This window comes from Ovis canadensis, chromosome 3 (assembly GCF_042477335.2).
Source record: "Ovis canadensis isolate MfBH-ARS-UI-01 breed Bighorn chromosome 3, ARS-UI_OviCan_v2, whole genome shotgun sequence".
NCBI lineage: Eukaryota > Metazoa > Chordata > Mammalia > Artiodactyla > Bovidae > Ovis > Ovis canadensis.
The window spans coordinates 96,005,819-96,028,364 of NC_091247.1; the positions used below are offsets into that span (position 1 = coordinate 96,005,819).

Below are 22,546 nucleotides of genomic sequence, written 5' to 3' on the forward strand. Positions count from 1 at the left end.
GAGTTGATGAGTCCAAGGTCACTCTGCTATTACGTGCCACCTGAGTTTAGCCAGAGCCAGGTCTGGAACCCACAGTTCGCTCCCTTCTTCATTGTCACACTATCTGGAGATTGTCTATCAAATAGGGAAATACTTACAATATAATGTTAAGTAAAAAGTGGACCACAAATTGCATAACCAGTGTGAGTGCAGCCATTTTTTAAAAAAAGGAAATACTCTCAAAACTAGAAAATGCTAGAAGGAAATACAGCAAACGGTTAAATGTTGTATTGAGGTTATTTTTGTCTTCTAGTTTTCTATTTCCTGTGTTTTCTTCAATATATATAATTTTTACTAAAAATAAAATATTTAAAACATTAAACATTCATTACATTAAAAACAATTACAAGTCCACAAACTGTTCTGTTTGACTGGAAGTTACACTCCACTGGTATCTCTTCTCAGTTCCAGTCTTAACTTCCCTGAACAGAAATTTTTTCCTACTCTCAAAGGCCAGAGTAGGAAGTAGGTATTGCAGCGGTGTTCACCACCCTCCGCACAGCTGACAACCTGGCCCCTCCAGGAGGCTGTCAAAATCAGGTCTGTGGGGAGGGAAGTTCCAGACAGAACGCGGGCTTCTACCGCCTAGGGCTTTCTGGACAGCGCTGCTTGAGATCAATTACTTTTTTCTTCTAAATAAGCGGCCGAATGCTCTTTTTCCAGTTCTGGCTGAGTTGTTAGCTTCAGCCCAGTGGTGACGCCTGCCAGGTACCTGGCTCGGTGAACACCGCCCAAACTGGTCAGGCCAGTCCTCCCCTGGATGTTTCTGCCAGGACTTGCCTGTGTTTGTGTGTGTGTGTGTGTGTGTGTGTGTGTTGTGTTGTGTTAGAGACCCACCCTTCTCCCCAGCAACCTAGGTAGGTGGAAGGTAGCTTCGGGGACCAGCCTGGCAGTGTGGCCAGATGGGTGGAGCTGAATTAATCTAACCTGGAATTTCAACTTGGCCTGCACAACAGGTGAGAGGAAAAAAGCAGCAGAGAGAACGGGCAGTTCGGCAACTTAGAAATACTCTTATGCCTTGCCCCTTGCCCCTTGGCTGGAAAACAGCCCGGGGTGACTTTTCAAAGTCTTTGCGATGGGTTATAGGGCTCGATCCCTCGGAGGCTGTCCGAGCCCCTCCTGAACGCTGTCCTCCTCGGTTACCCTCCGCGACGCGCCCGTTCCCCCTCCTCTGGGAGGCAGGGCGGGGGTATCGGATTAGTCTTTGTTTTCGACGCGAAAGAGCCGAGAGCGGCACAGGGGAGGCTCGCGATGGCAGGGCCCCGGGGTCCGCCTGGGTAGGGCGCTGGGCTGCGATCCCGGCGCAGGTTCCTGCGGGCTGGCCCTTGGCCTCTGCTCGCGGGGTATCCCCTCCTTGCCCGCTAGGCTGACTCGGTACGCAAACGCGCGATGTCCCCCATTGTCCTGCCTCGGAATGAGCGAGCGGCGGCCAAGAGAGGGGGGTCAGTGGGGCCCGGAGTTCAGGACTCCCAGGGGCACCGGGGCCGTCCCAGGCCGCTCGGCCCGCAGGGAGTGGCAGGAAGTGGGGACACCGAGGCCGGCTCGGCCGAGGGCCTAGGCTGGGAGCTCCGCGTGCCCCACCCCGCGCCGCCCGCCGCGCCCGCTCGGCTGCAGAAGCGCCGGAGGGCGGGGGCGGCCAACCCGAGGAGGGCGGCCGGGTCCCGGGAGGACCGACCGCGGCGGAGGGGAGGTACTGCAGGTGCAAAGGCGCGGCGTCCGGGCCGGGCCCTGCCCCCATCCGCTTCAGGACCGCCCGCGCCGTCCCCTCCCCCTCCACGGAACGCCCCCCCTCGCGCAGCCCCGAGCCCGGCGGAGGGGGCGGCGGCGGGGCCGGCGGGGCTCGGCGGGGCCGCACGTGCGCGCCCTCCCGGGCGGGGGAGTCCCCGGGCGAGCACGTGCCGCGGCGCGCGGGGGGCGGGGAGTCCCGCGGACGCCTTCATTGCTGCTGCTGCTGCCGCCGCGGCCGCCGCCTCCTCTTCCTTCCTCCTGCGCCGTCCCCTCATCGGCCCGGGCGGGGGGCTCCGTGCGCCGAGCTCGGTCGGGCCAGGCGCTCCAGGAGGCGGGCGCCCCAGGCGGCGGCGGCGGCGGCCGCGACGGTGGTGGCGGCGGCGCGGGCCGGGAAACTTTGCCCCTTTGTGCGCTCCGCCCCGGAGGCGGCGGGCAGGTCGGTGCAGTCGGTGCCTTTCCGGCTCCGGGGTGGGGGAGGGGAGGCCTGGGGGGGGGCCCGCAGGGGAGGGGACGGTCCGGGGGGGGGGGCGCCCCGCTACTTTGTTGCGGGAGACGAGGCGGGGGTGCTGCGGGTCCCAGTGTAGCTGAGCCGGGCGGGGGCGGCGGGGCGGGGCGGGGGCTGCGGAGCCGCCGAAGCCGAGCGGCCGAGGCCCCAGAACAAAGGAGCCCGAGCGGCTGCGCGCGCGCGGCCGGGCCTGAGCCGGAGCGCGCCCCCCTCCCCGCGCCCCCTCGTTGGAGCGGGCCGCCCTCCAGGGTCCGGCCCGCTGGCTGGGCGGCCGGCGCGGGCTACCCCGGGCGCGCCCCACTCCAGGCCGCCTCAGTGCCCGGGGCGTCCGGGCAGCCCCGCCGAGTGAAGCTCTCGGCAAACTTTATTTTGAAAGCTGTGCTCCCTTGGGGAAGGCCCAGCGACCTCCAGTGAGGGGCGTGTGGGAATTTAGGCAAAACTCTCCCAAGCCCGTGGGGGTGGGGAAAAGGACAACTTTCTTGGACATCTCACCTTGACCGCCCCCTTAAATTCGCCGTCCAGGTTTCCTTAACACCTCGTCAGGCCCTCGTCCTGCTCCATCAGGGAGCGGGTGCCAGTGTGCCCTGCCAGAGGTTCTGGACAGAATTTCATGAGAGCAAGCCCGTTCTCTTCCCCCAACTTCTCTTTTCCCAGAAGCAGGAAGAGGTACCAGAAAGAGTGAAAGTTGTCCCCCAGCCCCGAGTGATGCGCTTCCCCTTTCTGTCTCTTTTCCAGGCTGCGCGCTGCCTTCTCCATCATTCTGACCTGGGAAAGGAAAAGCCAGGAGGAGAACCTCCTCACCCTACCCTGCCCCCGTCACACACCCACCTGCTCACCTCATGCCTGGGTCCAGGGTGGGTGAGGGTGAAGAGCCCACCCAGCCAAGATGATCCCTTCTCTGGGGACTGCCGCTGATGTCCTCCCCCAGATCCCGGGCCCCGGCAGGTGGGAGAGTGGCCCCCAACTGAGTCCTGTCAGACTGCTGCAGAGGAGGTGAAGAGGGGTTGAGAAGAGGTGCCCGACCCGCGGCCTGGAGCTACTTGCCTTCGCTCTGTAGATTTTGACTGCGTTAGGAAGAAGGACTTGTTGGTGGCCTTTGCAGGCAGGAAGCTGGACTGTGGCTCTGCCCCAGCACCTATGCCCCCACCTCTGGCAACGTCATGAGTCAGTTTCAGGTGCCCCTGGCAGTCCAGCCGGACCTGCCAGGCCTTTATGACTTCCCTCAGGGCCAGGTGATGGTAGCGGGCTACCCGGGGCCTGGGCTTCCAGTGGCCGGGAGTGAACCCCAACTCCGAGGGGGTGGAGATGGGCGGAAGAAGCGGAAACGGTGTGGTACTTGTGAGCCCTGCCGGCGGCTGGAAAACTGTGGGGCTTGCACCAGCTGTACCAACCGCCGCACACACCAAATCTGCAAACTGCGCAAGTGTGAGGTGCTGAAGAAGAAAGTGGGGCTTCTCAAGGAGGTAAGCTGGGTCTTGCTTGACAGCCCTGTTCCTTCCTTGAGGGTGCTACATTCACAAGAGTCTTGCTGAAGACCGTTAAGCCCATTATCCCGTTTTGATCCTCCTGGTCCAACTTTGAGTGGGGCTGCGAATAGGAACATAGCTGTCTTTAGAAGCTGGTTCGAGCTAGTTTGCTGCGCTTATAATTGGTGGGAGGGTAACCAGGATGCACAGGGCTTTGAGCTAGCGCTCTCATCCCGGATGTTTGCATTTGACATGGGACAATGGTATCCAGCTTTATCTTTAGAAGTTTTTTGTCTGCTTGAAGCCTCAGATATATTTCAAGGTCATGCTAATGCTTGGGTGATATGGGAGTGATGGTGTCAGGTAAGGGTTGGAGGCTGATGGGTTTGGAAGGAAAAATTTGGAGTGACAGGATGGTCTTATGCTGCCCTGATGGAGTGGGATGTTTCTTTCCCTAAATCTCTTTTTGAGCTCCATCCTTTTGGGGATGGTACTTAAACATGTTTGGGAATTTAATGAGAAACCCATGGTTTGAGTTCCCATGCTAGACAGTACTTGAGGTCAAGGACTTTTTATGCCTTGTGTTCTTAGGACCTGGCTCAGGTCTTTGGAGTGTAGGAAGCCCTCAGATGCTAACTGAATGAATGAATGAATGAATGATGTGTGTTTAAGACGCTGTCAACCCCAGGAAGGAGTACTCCCTTAATTGGGAGTTGGGAGGGCAAGGGAGGGGAGGAGGAGTTGGAATGAGAACAGAGGGGGGAAAGGAGAGGCAGTGGCACTGCACCGGCCGTCTTTCCTTTGCATGCCGGTGGTGGGTTGCCGGCCGTGAGGCTGGTGGCAGCCGCCACAGTGGAGAGCTGGCAGAAGTAGGGACGAGTGAAGTGAAGCAGCTTGGGAGGAGCGCTGTAGCGGCCGAGGTCGCTTCAGGCAGCGGGACTCGCGCTGGACAGAGACCGAGGCCTGCGCTGTCCGTGGGGCTTCCCCGCTTTGCCCCTGATTTGTCCAAGGGCTCGGACGACTCAGGTCCCCTCTCTGAGTCTGTCTTCTCCCTGGGGATGTGGAGGGGCTGTGCTTCTTGGCCTTTGAAGCCCTTTCCAGCTGGGCTGGAAACCGCTGTGCTTCTGGGAGCTGGGGCACCTGTGGCTTCGATGGGCTGGCGCCTCGCACTTGGGATTTCCCTGACCGCTGAGTGTCGGAGCTGTGCCGCCAGTTTGGTGGGGCTGTGGTCTTGTGGCTGGGAAGACAGATCCAAGTGTTTTGGTCAGGAAAGTGGCCGTTGCTGGGACGTTTCTGCCCCTTCTCTCCTCTTGTCTGCTCCCTGCGGAAGCTGCGTATCACGGGCCAGGGACAGCGATGGGTGCCCTGTTTCCCCAGTCTAAGGTTAAAGCGGACATCTGGATCACATCTGTAGCTCCCCACCCCAGCCTGGGAGGCTGTGTGCAGCCCCTTTATGTTGCTGCTGTTTACGGGGGAGTTGGTATCCTGCTGGCCCAGTGCCCTGTGGGTCGTTTCGGAAAGGGGGGTTGGACCAAGGGTAGGCTTCAGTCCGGGGCATGAGAGCTTTTGTTTCAGTATAAGGAGGACATGCCCCGTCTACTTTGTAAGGCTTGGTTCCTTTGCTTGCTTCCTTCTAGGGTTTATCTCCTTCTTTGCTGCCTTCCTCTCACTTCATTCCTCTCAAACCCTGGGGGATGAGCTTTCCGGGCTGGATGTTCCTAGAGTGCGTGGCTCTTGTGAACCGTGTTTAAGTTCTTCTTTTGGCAGCAAGGAGGTGCACCTGAGTGAAAGGGGCTGGGAGTGTAGCCAGGGGCCTGTCATCCTTGTGTGTAAGCTGCTGCCCTGGGTTGCCAGTGGTCGCAGTTAAGAGAGGAGGAATCTGGCTTGGCTGAGGCTTAGAGTCAAGCCCCTGGATGTTTACATCCCTGTGGACCTTGCCATGGCCGGCTGGCTCTCAAGGCCTGCAGGATTGGGGAAAACGCGGCTGGTGTCCAGTGGTTCCCCCAGCCAGAGGGTCCACATGCTGATCTGTGGACCAGTGCGGCCCCATGACAAGTTCTCTGGGTTTCTGCAGAAATGGGAAGGGGACAATGGAGTGAGCTTTGTCTTGAAGTTAACTTTATTTGACTTAAAGAGCAGAACTTTGTTTTAGGGATAGGTACTTTCTACTTTTTGATGATTGAAAATATACTTTCTTTTATGGAATGGAAATGTTGATAGAATGTAGATCTATTTTTTTTTTTTTCTAAAAAAGAGTCTTTACTTGGCAAAATACAGAATAGTAACTAGTGTCTCTCACCATAATTTTTTTTTTTAATTGGTCTGTGAAGGCTAAGAGCATGGGAACCACTGTCCAGGCAACACTGCATTAGACAAACGTATTGCTGGCAGAGCTGACAGGCCCTCTAGGCTGTTCCTGAGTGAGAGCCCAGGGAACCACCCGGCATTTACAGCCCCTAGGGGACTGCTGGACCTTCACCACCAGGTCTGAGCAGCCGTGTAAAAGAGGGGACATGTCCCAGTATTTGGGAGGTTGGGAAAGGAGGAAACCTGACTGTTGGAAACAGAACTTTAGATCTTAGTCCCTGCTCTTCAGGTGGGACAAGAAGAGCATCCCAGGAGCCTCCTGAGGGTCAGGCCCTCTCCTTGCATCTGTGCCTCTCAGCATCTCCTCTTTGGGCATCCTTTCTTCACGTCCAGCCTGTCTCCACCTCCTCCAGCTTCCCTTGGGACTTCCGCAGAGCTGTCTGCTGGCAGCTGCTTTGTGTCATCCTGTAAGAGGGGGAATATTATCTTGATTTTCTTGTCTCCTTCCCTGCTCCTCACTTCTTTACCCAGTGTGGGTAGGTGGTGCTACAGAGCCCCCTGGTCAGAGACATTCCATATTTTAATACTAGAGGCGACTCCCGGGCCTGTTCTGTCCACCACAGAGGTAAGTGACTACTTACTTCTCTGGGCCCTAAAGAGAGGGAACACACCTGAAGGTGTTCGTTTCTGCAGCTGTGGTCTTCCTCCCTAGTTCCAGGAAGGATTTAGATCCTAGGCTGATGTCAGAGGCTGTTTGACTTCCACATCCTTTTTCACCTGTGTGGTGGCTTGTAGCACAGTGGAGATGGCTGACTAGAAAAGTAGGTTTTGGTGAGTGTGGAGATGCAGAGCCCAAAGGAAGTGCTTGCTGCTTATTTTTTGGAGCATTGGTTTTTTTTTTTTTTTTTTCCCCCTCACATGTCAGATGGGGTAACCCTTCTTTGTGAGGATTAATTGAGAAAAATATGCAGAATCTCTAGTACATGGTAGGTAATCAGTGCATGGTGACAAAACATTCCTAGAACATCTAGAAGAGAATTAATCTTTATGCATAAAAATTATATATGTTCGTCTCTGAGCTGTAACTGTTTATTAAATGTTTATTTCAAGACATCCCAGCTTACTCATAGAACTGTGGGGCCAGGCAACAGGAGGGAGGAGTTTGCCAGCCTCTTTCCTTGGACATCCAGGAGCAAGGAGCTGGTGTGGCCCAGGGCCTGACTGAAAAGCTGCCCATGGGTGAGGGAAATGAAGGTTTGATAAAGAGGGTAGGAGAAAAACTCCTTGTAAAAAAAACTTTCTGGAAGTATGTATACATGAGGTTAGAAGCATGAGTGAGAAATAGAAATATATATGGTGTGTCTAGCCCTCAGCCAGGTAGATTTCGTGGATGAAACAAAGCTCCATGCCTGTGTTGAGAAAAGATACTTTGGAAAATTGGGGTCTCTCAACAGTATCGGAACACCTGACCAATTCTTGCCTCACCTGCTCCTGGTTCTGTCTTCCTGAAGATGGGCTGTGGGTGGGGTGGGGGATGCTATCAGGAGGGTAGCAGTTTCCACCAGCGAAGGGAGAATTGATTGGTAAAGTAGAAGTGATGAGACTTTAGAGATAGGGAGCCCATCTCAGCATTGGTGAATCCAGGGAGACTCCTGGGCAAGGAGAGGTGTTGACCATAGACCTCAGAAGATTGTTTTTCAGATGTAAACAGTTTTAAACCCCATGGCTACAGACTCTAAAAGGGAAGTTAGCTGGAGGGATAGGATTGCTTTTTAAAAAGAAAATGCTGACTCTGCAGTTCTAAATGGGGGCCCTAAGGAGGAAGGTGGTGGGGGCTAAGAGCCGGACCATCTGTGTGGCTGCTTGGGCAGCTGTCTAGGGAGTGCAGATGGTGAAAGATCATGCTTTTTACATGGAAAGGGGGTGCGAGTCAAGGGTAGTCTGACCCTTTAAGAAGAATATTAGAGAGTCCAGTGGCCAGAATCTGCTGAGGTGGTGGAAGATGCTCAAGACAATGATAGTGTTTTACATGTTCCCAGTAAGAACATAGAAGGAAAGGGTGGTCTTACAGCTTTGGAGCAGAACTGGTGACCGAGAGAAGCCTCTAGGTCCCTGTTTTGCCATGGAGTATAAACTGGGGAAAGGATAAACCATGGCGTGTGTGGTTAGGGAGGGAGAGCCAGCTACCCTACGTGAATCTGAGTCCCTACTACACACCTTCAGGTATGCCCATGGAATGGCGTCGTTGTGGAATTAGATGATGATTGGGAGAGAGCCAGAAGACCAGAGACAGGTAGAAGGTTCAGTTTTTCAAAGATATGCTGAAAATTGTAAACCAGTGTCCGTTTTTGCCCATCCTAGAGCAGACTTCTAAATTAGTCATCTTTCATTTCTGCCTGTGCTGGGTCTTTGCTGCTGCACGCGGGCTGTTCTCCAGTGGTGGGCGGGGGCTGCCCTCCAGTCGCGATGCATGGATTTCTGACTGCAGTGGCTTGCTTTGTTGTGCAGCACGGGCTCCAGGGCCTGTGGGCTCAGTAGTTGTGTCACATGGACTTAGTTGCTCTGTGGAATATGGAATCTTCCCAGATCAGGGATTAAACCCCTGTCCCCTGCATGGGCAGGCAGACTCTTAACCACTGGACCACCAGGTCCTAGAGCAGATTTTTAAAAAGGTGGTTCATGACATTTAGAAAGACAAACAGTGGGCTCGGGGATACCTGTGGTTCTCTACAAAGCAACTCAAGTCAAACCAGTGGGCCTGGATTTCTGCAAATAAATGATAGTGCTTCCTTCCAGCATCATAGATCAGAGGGCCAGTTTTTTTTATTTAAAGTCATTCTGAAGAAGCGGAGAAGGCAACGGCACCCCACTCCAGTACTCTTGCCTGGAAAATCCCATGGACAGAGGAGCCTGGTGGGCTGCAGTCCATGGGGTCACAAAGAGTTGGACACAACTGAGCGACTTCACTTTCACTTTTCACTTTCATGCGTGGGAGAAGGAAATGGCAACCCACTCCAGTGTTCTTGCCTGGAAAATCCCAGAGACGGCAGAGCCTGGTGGGCTGCCGTCTCTGGGGTCTCACAGAATCGGACACGACTGAAGCAACTTAGCAGCAACAGCAGCATTCTGAAGAGGACACAGGTATAATTACCCTGTTCAGAACTTTTACCAGCCAGTGTGGATCAGGGATTCCATGTTGGGATCACCTGGATCGCACTCCCAGGGATTCTGTCAGTAGATTGATTGTTCTGGGGAGGACTCCAATTGGGCTGGCGCTCCCCAGGTATATCTAATGTGTAGTTAGAGTGGAACTCCTCTGATACAGATGAAAGCTGATTTGATGGGCACTCACTTGGACTGCACATTGCTCACCTGAATCTTAGGGGACCTGAATGGATTACAACCATATTTCCACCTTGCTGATCAGTGGACTGGCAAAATCAGCATCACCTGGGAGCTTGTTAGAAACACAGAATCTCAGACCTTACATCAGACTTACTGAATGAGAGCCTGCACTTGAACCACAGTCCCAGGTGATTTGTATGTCCTTGAGAGTTTGAGAAGCCAGGCTGCGGCACTTCTGTGAGTGGAGAAGGGGGTGAGGCGTGGAAAAGGGAACAGAAATAAGTCTTGATGAACACAGGTAAGGTATTCCCATTGCCAACAAGAGTAAGGAGGGTGACCCAACCTATTTTTTACCCTGTAGGCCAGGGAGACAAGAACATCTTGAGATTTACTCCATGTTTATTCTTGTTTTTCTGGAGTCCATTTCAGTCTAGTCTTACGAGCTATCAGTAACCCCTTTAAGAATGTGTGTGTGTGTGTGTGTATGAGTGTGTATATCTGTGTGTTCTGAGAACAGCTGGGAAAGGGCTCTCAGAAGATGTTTGCTGCTCAGCAGCCTGACTTGGGACGTGGGAGCCCTATGAGGGAGTGGTAGCTGGTGGTAGTTGTGAATAGCAGGAGCACATCCATAGAACTCTGGGTTTCATGGAAGGGCCTGGAGGGTTAGGAGCAGAAGAGATGTGCGCCTTCGCCCTCGGATGTAGGTGGGAGCAGGTACGATCCGTGGGTAGGTGTATGGCAGTCGCAGGAGTAGTGGTGATGCGATATTGAAGTTGAATGGTGAAACATGGGTGAAGGAGATGGGGGCAGTCTGGAACAGTGGGATTCAGCAAAACTCAGTGGAATTGAATCGGGGTAAATCCAAAGTCCTGCACATATTTTTAAAAAAGAGAGAAATGTACAAGTAAGGATTCCTGGCTTCCCAGCAGGTAGGAAGAGCTGAAACTCTAAAAGGTGTGTTGAAAGCCTGTCTCTAGGAGCTCTGTCAAAGTGGTCACATGGAAGGCAACTGAAAAAGATGGTTGTTCAGCTTGGAAACGAGTAAGTAGGGGAACTCAGGCTAAGATGAATCCTGTGTGGAAGAGGGAGTTAGTTCCTTCGTGTTGGGGAATGTGCAGGACTTTTATTCAGTTCAGTTCAGTCTCTCAGTCGTGTCCGACTCTTTGTGACCCCATGAATCGCAGCATGCCAGGCCTCCCTGTCCATCACCAACTCCCGGAGTTCACTCAGACGCACGTCCATCGAGTCCGTGATGCCATCCAGCCATCTCATCCTCGGTCGTCCCGTTCTCCTCCTGCCCCCAATCCCTCCCAGCATCAGAGTCTTTTCCAATGAGTCAACTCTTCGCATGAGGTGTCCAAAGTACTGGAGCTTCAGCTTTAGCATCATTCCTTCCAAAGAACACCCAGGACTGATCTTTAGAATGGACTGGTTGGATCTCCTTGCAGTCCAAGGGACTCTCAAGAGTCTTCTCCAACACCACAGTTCAAAAGCATCAATTCTTTGGCACTCAGCTTTCTTCACAGTCCAACTTTCACATCCATACATGACTACTGGAAAAACCATAGCCTTCACTAGACGGACCTTAGTCAGCAAAGTAATGTCTCTGCTTTTGAATATGCTATCTAGGTTGGTCATAACTTTCCTTCCAAGGAGTAAGTGTCTTTATTTCATGGCTGCAGTCACCATCTGCAGTGATTTTGGAGCCCAAAAAGATAAACTCTGACAGTGTTTCCACTGTTTCCCCATCTATTTCCCATGAAGTGATGGGACCGGATGCCATGATATTCGTTTTCTGAATGTTGAGCTTTAAGCCAACTTTTTCACTCTTCTCTTTCACTTTCATCAAGAGGCTTTTTAGCTCCTCTTCACTTTCTGCCATAAGGGTGGTGTCATCTGCATATCTGAGGTTATTGATATTTCTCCCGGCAGTCTTGATTGCATCTTGTACTTCTTCCAGCCCAGCGTTTCTCATGGTGTCCTCTGCATATGAGTTAAATAAGCAGGGGGACAGTATTAGAGCATAGCAATTATAAGCAGGCAGACTGAGTTCATGTGTGAGAAAAAGAGTTGTCTGACGTTTATAGCTGTTCCAAGGCTGAAGACCCGGTCTTGTGCCTGCATGGGTCTTTGTAGAGGCTGGGATGTTACGAAGATGTCCTCTATCAGGTGGGGGCTTCCTCATGTGGTGGTCTCTTGCACAAACTATGTCAAGTGTAGCGTATCCCTTAGACAACTACATTGCAGATAAAACCTTGTTCTTAGGCCATGAAGGTTTTGGTCAATCTCTAGACCTAATCTCAGAGCTGGGTGGGAATACGGTCTGTGAACTTTCTGAAAGTTTCAGCCGAGTGTGTGCAGGGGTGTATTTTCTCAGGGGAGAGGGTTCGTGGTTTTCAGCAAATCCTCAGGAGTGTTCATGACATCCCAGATTTAAAAAGCATGCTCTGCCTGTGCTGTCTGATATGGATGCCATTAGTCCTGTGTTGCTACAAAAATTAAATGTAATTAACATGAAATTCAGTAACTCAGTCACACTGGCTGCCTTTCAAGTGGCTTGTGTGTGTTATATGTATGTGTGTGTGTGTGTTGTATCTGTGTGGGTAATTCTGCTGGACATGTAGTTGTCCTCCATGGTCTCTCAACCCTCACTGAAGCCTGTTTCTGGGTTGGGGAAGTAGCTGTCCTGGTTGGCTATTCTTGGGAGGATTTTTTGGGTTAGGGTCCTTGTTCCCCCCCAAGGCAAGTGGTGAGAGGGATAGGGAAGTTGGGTTAGGGTCCCTGTTCCCCCTAATCCAAAGCAAAGCTTATTGCTTCTCATTGAAGGCTTGAGCCATGTTTAAATTATCTGCTGTGGGGAAAAACAACAGGAATGCGGGGTGGCTTCCTATTCAAAGACACTTTCTGAAACTCCCTGGGGGGATGACTCTCCCACCCTCACTCGTGCCCAGCAGCCCTGGTGAACCTTGTCTGAGTGTTCTTGCCCTGGCGCGGACCCCACCCTGAGTCAGCAGCTGCCTCTCTGCTTTGGGCCTCTTGTACTGGAGGAGGCAGTGTGGGGACTGGGTGAGCTGAAAGACCACTCTGGGGGGGCGGGGGTCTCAGGAGTTGTCACTGATTCCCCTCCCCCATCCCTTCTTTACAGCTCCCTTGTGGACTGAGGGCAGCATGCTCAGCAGGACAGAAGGTGTTGGAAAGGGATAGGACTCCTTTATGTGCCTTGAGCTCTGCCGCACTTTGGCTGGGAGAGTCCTTTAGGGTGGCTTTAGGCCTCAGCCTGAGTGTGTCCGTGCAGGGCCCAGCCTGCTGGCACACCTGGGGTGGACGCACCCCCCTGTGGCCTTGTCTCCTGTCATTTGCCTAAGAGATCTGATAACCCGAGTTTTTATTAGTCACTGAGGGGAGGGGAAAGGAAAAGTTGGCACTCAGTGTGGGGTAACTGGCCAGGCCTCTGGTGACCGCTGGGGGGTTGCTTGCTTGCTTCAGGGCGTGCGAGCTCTGTTCCTGAACTGCTGGTTCTGACCTGTACGCGTTCCAACTCCATTGTGCCCACCTCTCCACAGCCGGCCAGGGCGTCTGTGGACAGAATGGTGCGCCTCCCACTACTGGTACAGAGCAAATCTTGATGCTGCACATGAAAAGGGAGTTGCGTGAGGTAGATTCATTTGGGCCCGTTTGTCAGAGTGCATGTACCCCCTAGGCCCCCACCCCATTTAATTACTGCCAGAGGAATCCTCAGGAAGGGGTGTGGAGATGCTGGCTCAGGAATAAGTGACAATGTACCGGACTAGAGTCTGTCCCCTTCTGAGTCTTTCTTGTGGGAAGGACACTTGAGTGGCTTTCTCTGATCTCATTTTGTTTTTTTTATTGTTTTTATTTTATTTTATTCTTTTGGCTGTGCTGCATGGCATGTGGGATCTTAGTTCCCAGACCAGGGGTGGAACCCTGTACCCCTTTCATTGGAAGCACAGAGTCTTAACTGCTGGCCTGCTGGGGGAGTCTCAATCTTTTGACTGACTGCTCTGCTTTTTAAGGGTAAGCTCTGGGTGTCCTGGTTCCCTGGTTGATGCTGGGAATGACCCTGGAGCCCTGGAGAAGAGAGAGAATGGCATCTTCTCATGGGGAGGCTGGGTCCAGTCCGGACTGTTGACAGTGCAGGATGGGGTGGGGTGCTGAGAGCCAGTGAGAGGAGAGCCGCTGCTAGAGGGATACGGAGGAGAGGCGGCTTCCTGGAGTGTCTCCTCGGTCCCTGGACCTCCTGTGTCCCCTGTGCTGGGGGAGGGCACTGGCGTCACTTCAGTTTCTGGAGGCAGGATGTCACCTGCTTTGACTGCTAGACCTGCAAGTTGCCTTCCCGGCCGCCTCCTGCACATCTCGCTTGGGACCGGCTGTGTTTGAGGCGCTGCGCTAAGCCCGAGTTGGCGGTAAAGGGGAGGCAGCATTTACTCTGTCCTTAATGAGCTCACAGTCTGGGCAGGGAGACAAGCGTGGCAACAAATAATTACAGAGCAGTCTGGTAGGGCTACAAGGGAGGGATGCCTTGAGGGCAGAGACCAGTCTTAGTCACTGTTAGGCCAAGAGAGCCCATCATGGAAGGAAAGGGACCTGTTTTGAGAGTTTCAGCAGAGTGATATGTGAAGGATGAGGTGGGGCTTCCGGGAGGAGGGAGGCATCTCCCCTGAAGCTGAGTTGTACAGATATGCTACTCAAATGCTCGAGACTGGTGGCAGGGGTGTGAAAGGACATAGACCGCAAGGCACCAGCTGAGGGTGTTCATGAATCTTCAAGGTGGAAGGTAAGACGCTTTGTGTTAATTACTCTTAGAAGGCTTCCCCTGGGGCTGTCCCCAGGTTTCTAAACCACTCAGTATTCCGGTCTCACCTTCTCAATAACCAATTAAGTTTCTGTTATTCTGTCATTCCAATTATTTGCTTGGATCCTGGGACATTTGATGGTCCAAAACTGTTGAATATGGAGTGGGGAGACCCTGACGAAGTTCACAGAATGTAAGATCTTCTTAGAAGCATTTAGCGCAGCATGGGGGGTTGTGGGCAGAGGCATGGCTGCTGCCTGCCAGCCTGGGGGGGGGGTCTGGGTGCGTCCTGTTTGTTGGCATAGAAGTGTGCAGGTGGAGTTGCTGGCTGGCTGTGCTTTCCCCTCTGACATCACCGGGTGCCCGAGTTCAGTCTGGTTCTCCTGCATCTCCAAGGAGGAACACCTTTTCTTCCCTTGCTGCTGTTCTTCCACCTCCTCGGCTTTCTCCTCCCCACGATTGCCGTTGACACAGACTTCCGCTGCCAAAGCTAATTGTGAGGCCTGATCAGTGAATGAAGGCAAAGGCAGTTCCCATGACAACCGCAAAGAGTTTCAAATATAGGGGATGATGTGTGTGTGATGGGCTGCAATTACTTGGGTGGAAATTGATGCGTGGACACCAGTGACTTCAAACATAGGCTCCGAAGGTGGAGGGGGTGTTGGGTTTCTTTGGCAGGATCCTTTGTGCAGTGGAGAGGGAAGGGAAGGTCACAGACTTCCCCCACGTTGGATTCCAAGTGCCTTCAGTGTGTGGAATGCTGGGCAAAGAAAAAAAAAACCCAGGGCTTTGAAGAGGCACAACTCTAGCCATTCTGGTTGGAGAAGCAGGATACACAGACAAATAGCAGTACCAAGTGTCAAATGAGAAACACTGGAAGTGTTGTCAGCTGGCAGAGGACTTGGGTAACCTGAGAAGGCTTCCTGGAGGAAGTGGGGCTTGAACTGAGCTTTGAAGTAAAGCCCTGTGGCGAGTGACCTTGTTCAGGACACAGCCATGGCAAGGGAAGAGAAGTCGCCCGTCTACCCCCTGCCAACTCTAGAAGAGGAGGTAGGTTGATAAAATCATAGAGCTACACAGAGCAGCACCACCTGTATTGCTGCCAGTTAGGGAGTGAAGAGGGCCCTACTCAGTCTCCCAATTTCTCTGTCTGTAAAATGGGCATTAATAATTCCTATGTCATTGGTTTGTTCTGAGGGGTAAATAAGATACGGTACATCATGCTTCAGTTATGGGGCTTGGCATGGGGTTGCTGCTTGGTTGATTCTCCTATAAAGCCCCCCAAATCTGTGTCTGGATGCATCCCCACTTCTTAGTCTTTATATATCTGTGTGAGTTCTGGCCTGTGAGGATCTGTATTTCTGAGGTTCTCTGTGTTGGGGTATTTAGTGGGTTCTGTGAATGAGTTAATCCATTCACCTCTTGCCTAGTGGAGAGGGCTGTGACCCCATTTCTCCTGCTGGGAGTGCAGTGGGGTCTAGGGGTCATGATGGAAAGTGTGGAGAGACCTTCAGCCCCTATGAGAGGGGTCCCAGTGACCTTTGGGTTGGTCACTGTGAAGCCCCAAATACAGAAAGAGGGCCTGATAGAGAGGAGAGGGGGTCAGGTGTGAAGTGTGGGGAGTGTCCCTGCTGGAGGCAGGGTGGTCCCGGTATGTGCCTCTGTGACTCCTTGGAGCCCTGGCATTCTGGGTGCTTCAGAACAGGGCAGGAGGCCAGCGTGGGATGGAGGTGGTTGCAGGTGCGCTGCCTTAGGGACCATGGGCTCTGCTAGTGTGTCTGCAGGCTGCCAGGGGGTGGGCTGGGACCTGCAGTTGGGGTGGGATTTAGTTAGCACTGGGAGAGGGATGGTTCAAGCAGAGAGTCAGGGTGGCTTGCAGCCTTGTGAGGAAAACGCGTGCTGGCTGAACAAGGCTGGGTCTTGGCTATAGTTCAGGTGGCAGGTCCTCTCCCAGGAGAGCAAGTGTTCCTCTGATCTCTGGGGACCTCAGACAACAGACCAACCTGGAGAGTGGCTTCTGCATCTCAGTGCCCAGCCCCCTGCCCTTCCACCCTCCTTGTATAGAAACTCAGCTCAGCACATTCCAGCTCTGTGCAGAGCCTAGTGAGTGGGGAAGATAGGGCCCCTGCCCACGTGGGAGAGACGGCCGTGTAAATAAATAACTGTACTTGGTGTGACTGCTCTAGAAGAGGCCCCGGGAGGAGTGGGGTGAAGCTCATGGGGGCTAGATGAGCTGGGAAGGCAGCAGTGGGAGGTGACGTTTGGATTAAGCCTTGTACTGTATTAGCTTGCCAGGTGGGGGAGAGGCAGGGGAACCTAGGCAAGGAGCAGCATTGCCAAGTCTCTGAGGCATGAAAATATTACTATTCTCAGACCCATAGCTTAAAGGGAAGTAGTGTGGTTCAAGTGACCCTATCCCTCTTTGCATTTCCCTGAGGTAGGCTGGGAGAGAGGGCTTAAAGAACTGGAATGAGACATGCCTGGCTTGGAATTCTAGCTAACCACTCACCAGCTGTGTGTTGACGGGCAAGTCACTTAACATCTCTAAGCCCATTTCCCCGTAAGGTCGTGTGTGGAGTAAGTCAGATGAGATGCTCCCACAGTGTGCTGGCAGAGGGCCTGGTGCGTAGCAGGGGCTTGATAAACTGTGGCAGCCGGAGCAGCAACAGTATTGATCGTTATTATCCAAGCGGTGTTAGTTGCTCTTATCCAGCAGCAGACTGTGTTTGCGGTGGGTGGGTGGGGCAGGGGTTCTGGGGACCAGGATAAAGGAGGGGACCTCGCTTGGCCTGGCCAAGCTAAGGGGAGCAGAAGCACACGGCTCAGGACAGTGCCCCTTGGCCTGCTTTGTCACCTGCCTTCCTCCCTGCCCTAGGGAGGAGCCCAGCAGGGCTGCCCTTTGTCCCCAGAGGTGAGGCAGGTGTGGTCCCTGGTGCCTCCTGGAGTCTCCTCACCAGAGACCAGCTTTGCTGTCTCTCCTAGGACAGCTTGTCCCATTCTGAGTGCCCCCTTGGAGCTTCAGGGACGGGTGTAATTGGGCGACGTGGTGGAGTTGGTAGCAGAGCACAACGCTGAACGCTCTCACACGTCCTGGCTAGTCCCGCAAGCCACATCTGCGAGACAGAAGTAGCACACCACGAGCGCTGAGAAACAAAGCGTGGTAGTGGGGCATCTTCAGTGTGGCAGGCACTGTGAGGCATTTTTTCAGCCTCCTCATAACTGTGTAATGAGGTAGCTGCTATTGCTCATGAGCAATACTAATCTATAAAATAGAACTACAAATAGGCTGAGAGAGAGAAGGTACCACCACCAAGGTCCTACAGCTGGATAGCGGAGCCAGGAACTGACCCAGATGCATGAGTACCAGAGTCCCTATGACGGTTCCCCTCCTAGACGGTGGAAACTCTGGGGTGCTGGCTACAGGGAGGGCTTGGGGTGAAGCAGGATGTCTCTTGGGTTGCCTAGGAACTGCAGGGCTTTCCTCTCCCCATTCTGTTCTCCTTCAGTCTCCTGGGCGTTGCAGCCTTCAAAGGCTAGGAGTCTGGGCTGCCTCCTCTCCTCATGGGGAGTCCTGAAGTCTGGGTGTGCCACCTCCCGTGGCCTTTCTGAAAGAGGAGGAAACATTGCGAATGGTGGTGGAGGCAATACTGCCTGGAGGGGGTGGCCTATGTTCAAGTGGCAGGGATGAGCGATAGTAGGGTGAGGTGTGGGTGTTTGTGAGCAAAGGAGGGCAAGTCTGACTTGGTGAGGCTTTGAGCCACAGGCAGTGCTGGCTTCAAGAGGAAATCTGTTGATGGGAGGTGGGGAGGAGACGACTGCATAATGGTTGAGAGTCTGGTCTTCGGTGCGGGACAACCTGGCTTGGAGTCCCAGAGCTGCTGTTTTCTAGCCGTGTCACCTTGGGTGAGTTACTCCACTTATCCGGCCTTATTTCCTCATCGGCAAAACGGGGTAAAAGGTTCATACTCCAAGGCTTTTCTTTTCCTTGGAGGATTGCAGGGACTGTTGCTTTTATCATAGTGCCTGGCACGGTCCTAGCTGCTGCTAGGATGAGGCAGTTTGCTGGGCCAGAGAGCGGCCTGAAGGGGAATCCCGCCAGCGTCTGCTCGACCCCGAGCGCAGTCAGTCTTTGACCCTGGAGATGCAGAGGATGCCTGTGGGTATTACCTTCGGATCCTCGACTCGGAAGGAGACGGGGGTGCCCCGGGATCCCCAGCCTGCCGGGGAGCGGCGGAGGGCCTGGGCCGCAGCCAGCCCGGCTCCGCGGCACCCTTGGCGGTGCCCCCGCCTCCCGGCCGGGCAGGTCCAGCCCCCGGCGGCCCTGCCCCCGCCCGGCCGGCCGCGGGGATTGGCTGGCGAGCGCGCCGCCCCCTCCACACCAGCCTCGCCGGCGGCGGGGAGGGGAGCCAGGCCGGCAGCTGGCCGCCGCCGCCTCTGCAGTGTCTCCCTCCGTGCGCTCCGGCGGGGATAATGGGAGGCCCGCCGGCCGATGCACCAGAGGAGGCCGGCCGAGGTAGAGCGGGCAGGGCGGGGAGGGACGAGGCCAGACCGGACACAGGAGGAGGGGCCGAGCCCTCCTGGATCTTGGGAGGGTGGATAGGGGAGAAATGAAAACAAAAACACTCTTGAAGGCGAATGAGTCCATCCACCGCGCGTCTGGGTGGCAGCTGGAGGCAGGAAGATGGTCCCTGCTATCCTTTCTTTCAGAGGCCCCCCTGCCTTCCCTTCGCCCCCTTCCCCTGCAGCGTGCTGGGAGCGCAGCAGAAGGACTTTGCTGCTTTCCCGGTGGTGGCCTGGCTTATCCGTCTCTCCGGCTTCTTTTGCAGGTGGAAATAAAGGCTGGTGAAGGAGCCGGGCCGTGGGGACAAGGAGCTGCTGTCAAGGTACCTTGTGTGTGTGTGTGTGTGTGTGTGTGTGGTAGAGGTGAAGTGTTTGACTGGATTGGATAAAAATAAAGGGTCTCCTCTGGTGATCCCTTAATCTCCCACTGTGTGTGTAGCAGCAGCTGAGGGGGAGGGGCGGCGGGGGTGTAGGCGGCCAATGAATTCTCAGGCCTGTGTGGGTTTTGTTTGGATTCTTTTTGCTTTCTCAGCTGGATGGTTTGGGTGCAGTTGGGATTGGGTTGGTTGAACTGTTTTTTTTTTTTTTCCTTTAAGACACACAACCCACTCCCCACCCTTGCCTCTGGAAATCTCTCGAGAATGTCCCTGGCACTGTTGGTTTGCATCCAATCTGCAGAAATCCCCGGGGTGGGGTGGGGGGGTGCTGCGGAGAGGGGGGGGGAGTTGCGCTCCTGAGTCTGAAGCTGATAGGGTGTCATTAGTCATGCTGCTGTCACCATGGAGATGGCTGGAGAAGAGAGGAGGTGGTGGGGGTGAGGATATTTTGGGTAGGGTGGGGGCTGATGCAACATCATGACTGGGAATCCTGCAGGCGGTGGGCTGCTGTTACTCTCTGCAGATGGGTGTCTGGGGGACTCGGAAGGGAATGTTACCAGGTGCGTGGGAAGTGGAGAAGGGGACACTGAGCTTCTCCATGTGGTTGTCTTCAGGCCAGGGCTGGGGTATTTGGGGCAGGGCAGAGTCTGTGGAATATAAGCCATTATAAGGAAACACAGATGTTCTTCCCCGGTTGGCAAAGGCCAGGATCAGTAGGTTTCCTTGGGCTTTGCCCTGTTTTCAGGGCTGAGGATCTGCTGTGAGTTTGGGATTACTCAGCAGTATCTTCTGCTGGCCCAGAGTGAAGAAAACAGAGCAAGAGGCAGCTCAGAGTGGCTGCCTGTCAGGTCAAGAGCAGAGAGAGGCTGGGGAAAGAGAGTAGGGACAGGTGGGAGGCAGGACTGGATGGGACTTCTAGGAGAGTGGAGCCCTTTCCTGCCCCTGCCTCAGCTCTATCTTCCCCTTCAGCCCCTGGAGCCTGTGAGGAGCTGGCGGAGTCTGGTTGCTTGGGTAGCAGGTGGGCAAGCTGCTCATGTCCCCAGATGCTCTTAGATTTTCCTCCTGGGAAATCCTCCTCTGACTTCCTGGGAAAACTATGGAAAGCTCCCTGGAGGTGCTGAAAGTGCCGCCGTCACTGCCTGGCCGGGATGCTGGCCGGGAGGGCCTCCGCTTTCTCAGGGGGTTTGGGGGTTCCTGGGTGAGGCTGTGGGGTGGATCAGGAACCAGGGTGGTTCCCTGGCCTTCTCCCAGAGGAACTTACAGCAGGAAGTGCCTGAGGGAGGGCAAGAAATTTACTTCTGGGGGAAGGAGAAGAGCCAGGTGGCATTGGCTGCCCTGGAGAGTTGGGCGAGCCTTGGTGGGGCTGCAAGTAGTGGGCGACTGCCTGGGACTAGACCGTGGCAGCCCCTGAGGCAAGCAGAGGTGGCTGATACTGGCTTTGCTGTGGGTGGGGAGGAGAGAGCTGTGAGCTCACTCCATGCCCTTTATCCAGAGCAGAACCCACAGGTTCCACTTCCACTTGTGCCCCTGACTGCCCACTGCTATAGACACCGGTGTGCTTTGAGGGCTGTGGACACGGAGATTGTGCGCCTGCTCTGCCCCCAACTCTAGAGAAAGCAGGACAAGGGGATGAGGACAGATGGGCCCAAGGAGCAGGCAGCTCCCTCCCTTCTCTGTGTCTTTGGCCTTGTCTGCCAGAGCTTCCCTTTCTGCTGAGAAGAGGGACTGCTGGCAGGTTTGTTTACTCCGGAAAGCACCCCCTCCTGCCTAGCGATGGCTTCTCTTCAGCTTTCTCCAAGTGTGTTCTCCATTCCTCCCTGCCTGCATTGTGCCGGCCCTGCCACCCTGCTGGGATCTCCCAGCCTAATATCTCCGTCCTTAGTGTTGTGGGCATGGGGCAGGGCTGCCTGGGAAAGTAGAGAATGCCCTTCACCCGTGTCTTCCTCCTTCCCGCTTCTCAGCGTGGGGCCTGAACTGGTGGTGTTTTTAAAGCTCTGAGGTGTCTCTGCTTGTTTTTATTGTTGAGTTGTCTCTTGGAAAGTCCTAGCTTCCTCTTGGCCCAGCTTGGGCACTGCCAGCAAGCACTCGGATCTGAGCCGTCTGTTCCTGGTGCCACCTCCCCCCCGGCCGTGTAGTTCTCTCGCATAGTTCAGTGTGGTGTTTCACATATACCCTCAGAGAGTGGTTTTGTGAGATCCTCTTCTGTCAGAAGGTGGTGCTTTAGGAAGATGTGTGTGGTGTGTGGACTCATTCAGAGCAGTCAGAGATTCTGGGACACAGGGCAAAGGGGGTCTCCCGGGTTGGGGGTTCCCATGGGAGGGGCCCAGGGTGGGTAAGCTCGCTGGGTGGAGAATATCCAGCAGCCAGTGGGCTTGTGCACGTCTAGCAGGTGCCGAGTCCTGACAGGGTTTCAAGAATATCCGTGACACAGAGTGTGTGTCATGCCCAGCACAGGCATAAAGTTGAGCTTGATGAATGCAGCTGGTCACTGTGCTGTCTGGGTGTGTTGCATGTCTACCTATGATATCCCAAGGAACATGCCGTAGCACAAGCTGTTGTCACCTCCTGCCTCTTGGCAGCCTGGACAAGAGTGAGTGCCCAGAGCCGCAAGCACCAGGCTCTTGGGCTTCCCACGCTGCTCCCACGCTCTGCCCCATGGGAACCCTCCATTGGCTGAGGATGTGTGGAAACTATTTTGGGACTGTGCCTAGGATCTCTGCCTTCTGTCTCTCCTTTGGACCACTGCTCGTTTTGTCAAGGATCTGTGATCCTCAACTTTCCACACACCGTGGGGAACTCCTCCTAGTTCTTTCTTGCCTGCTCTTCCCACTCTCCAGCCCTTTGTGAGGGTCCAGCAGGAACTCTTTTATCTCTGAAGTATTGTTTACAAGCGGTAATGAAGTTGGGCAGATATGGAAGCAGGTGGGCATATCAAGCTAGGCTAGGAAAGGAACCAACCAAGGGGATTTCAGAGTTGAGTTTGAGGATGGAAAGAGAGGGCTTCCCCGTGCATAATAAGTACAGTATTAGAGTCCCAGAGCTCAGATCCACCTCCTTTGTGACCCCAGCCATTTTTGAATGTTGTGGGAGATGGGGGAAACTTTGCAGTACAGATGGGTGAGTGAGTCCAAAGGAGAGCCTTCCTGCCCCTGAGCTGCCTGATGGCCACTGTGATGGCTCCTTAGGCCCCTGGCTGGGCTGGCTGAGGAGCGGCCTAGGTGCTGGGCTCCCTTCAGCTGCAGATGGACATTTCTGCTAGAAATGGTTATTGTGGTGTTGCCAAGTCCCCTCCCATGCCCCTGAGGCTGTAGCAAATGGTTTGGCTGGCTGGGGATGGGGGCAGGCAGTATAGGGAGGGGCCTTGTTTTGGCTTAGTTTTGGGGCCTCTTGTCTTTCCCATCCTGAC

General features: G+C 54.4%; 1 protein-coding gene across 2 annotated transcripts in view; it reads left to right on the plus strand.

Annotated features, from left to right (window-relative positions):
• The first annotated feature begins 1,977 nt into the window (after positions 1-1,977).
• TET3 (tet methylcytosine dioxygenase 3) overlaps positions 1,978-22,546 on the plus strand; it is a 106,337-nt gene continuing 85,768 nt past the window's right edge. The window contains exons 1-3 of one of the 2 annotated variants that reach the window (XM_069583715.1): positions 1,978-2,203; positions 3,008-3,735; positions 19,030-19,086. In XM_069583715.1, the coding sequence (XP_069439816.1) occupies positions 3,433-3,735; positions 19,030-19,086 (360 nt within the window). In that variant the 5' untranslated portion in view covers positions 1,978-2,203; positions 3,008-3,432. Of the gene's footprint in view, positions 2,204-3,007; positions 3,736-18,648; positions 18,717-19,029; positions 19,087-22,546 lie in introns of those variants that run through there. The other variant, XM_069583716.1, reaches the window with a different exon arrangement.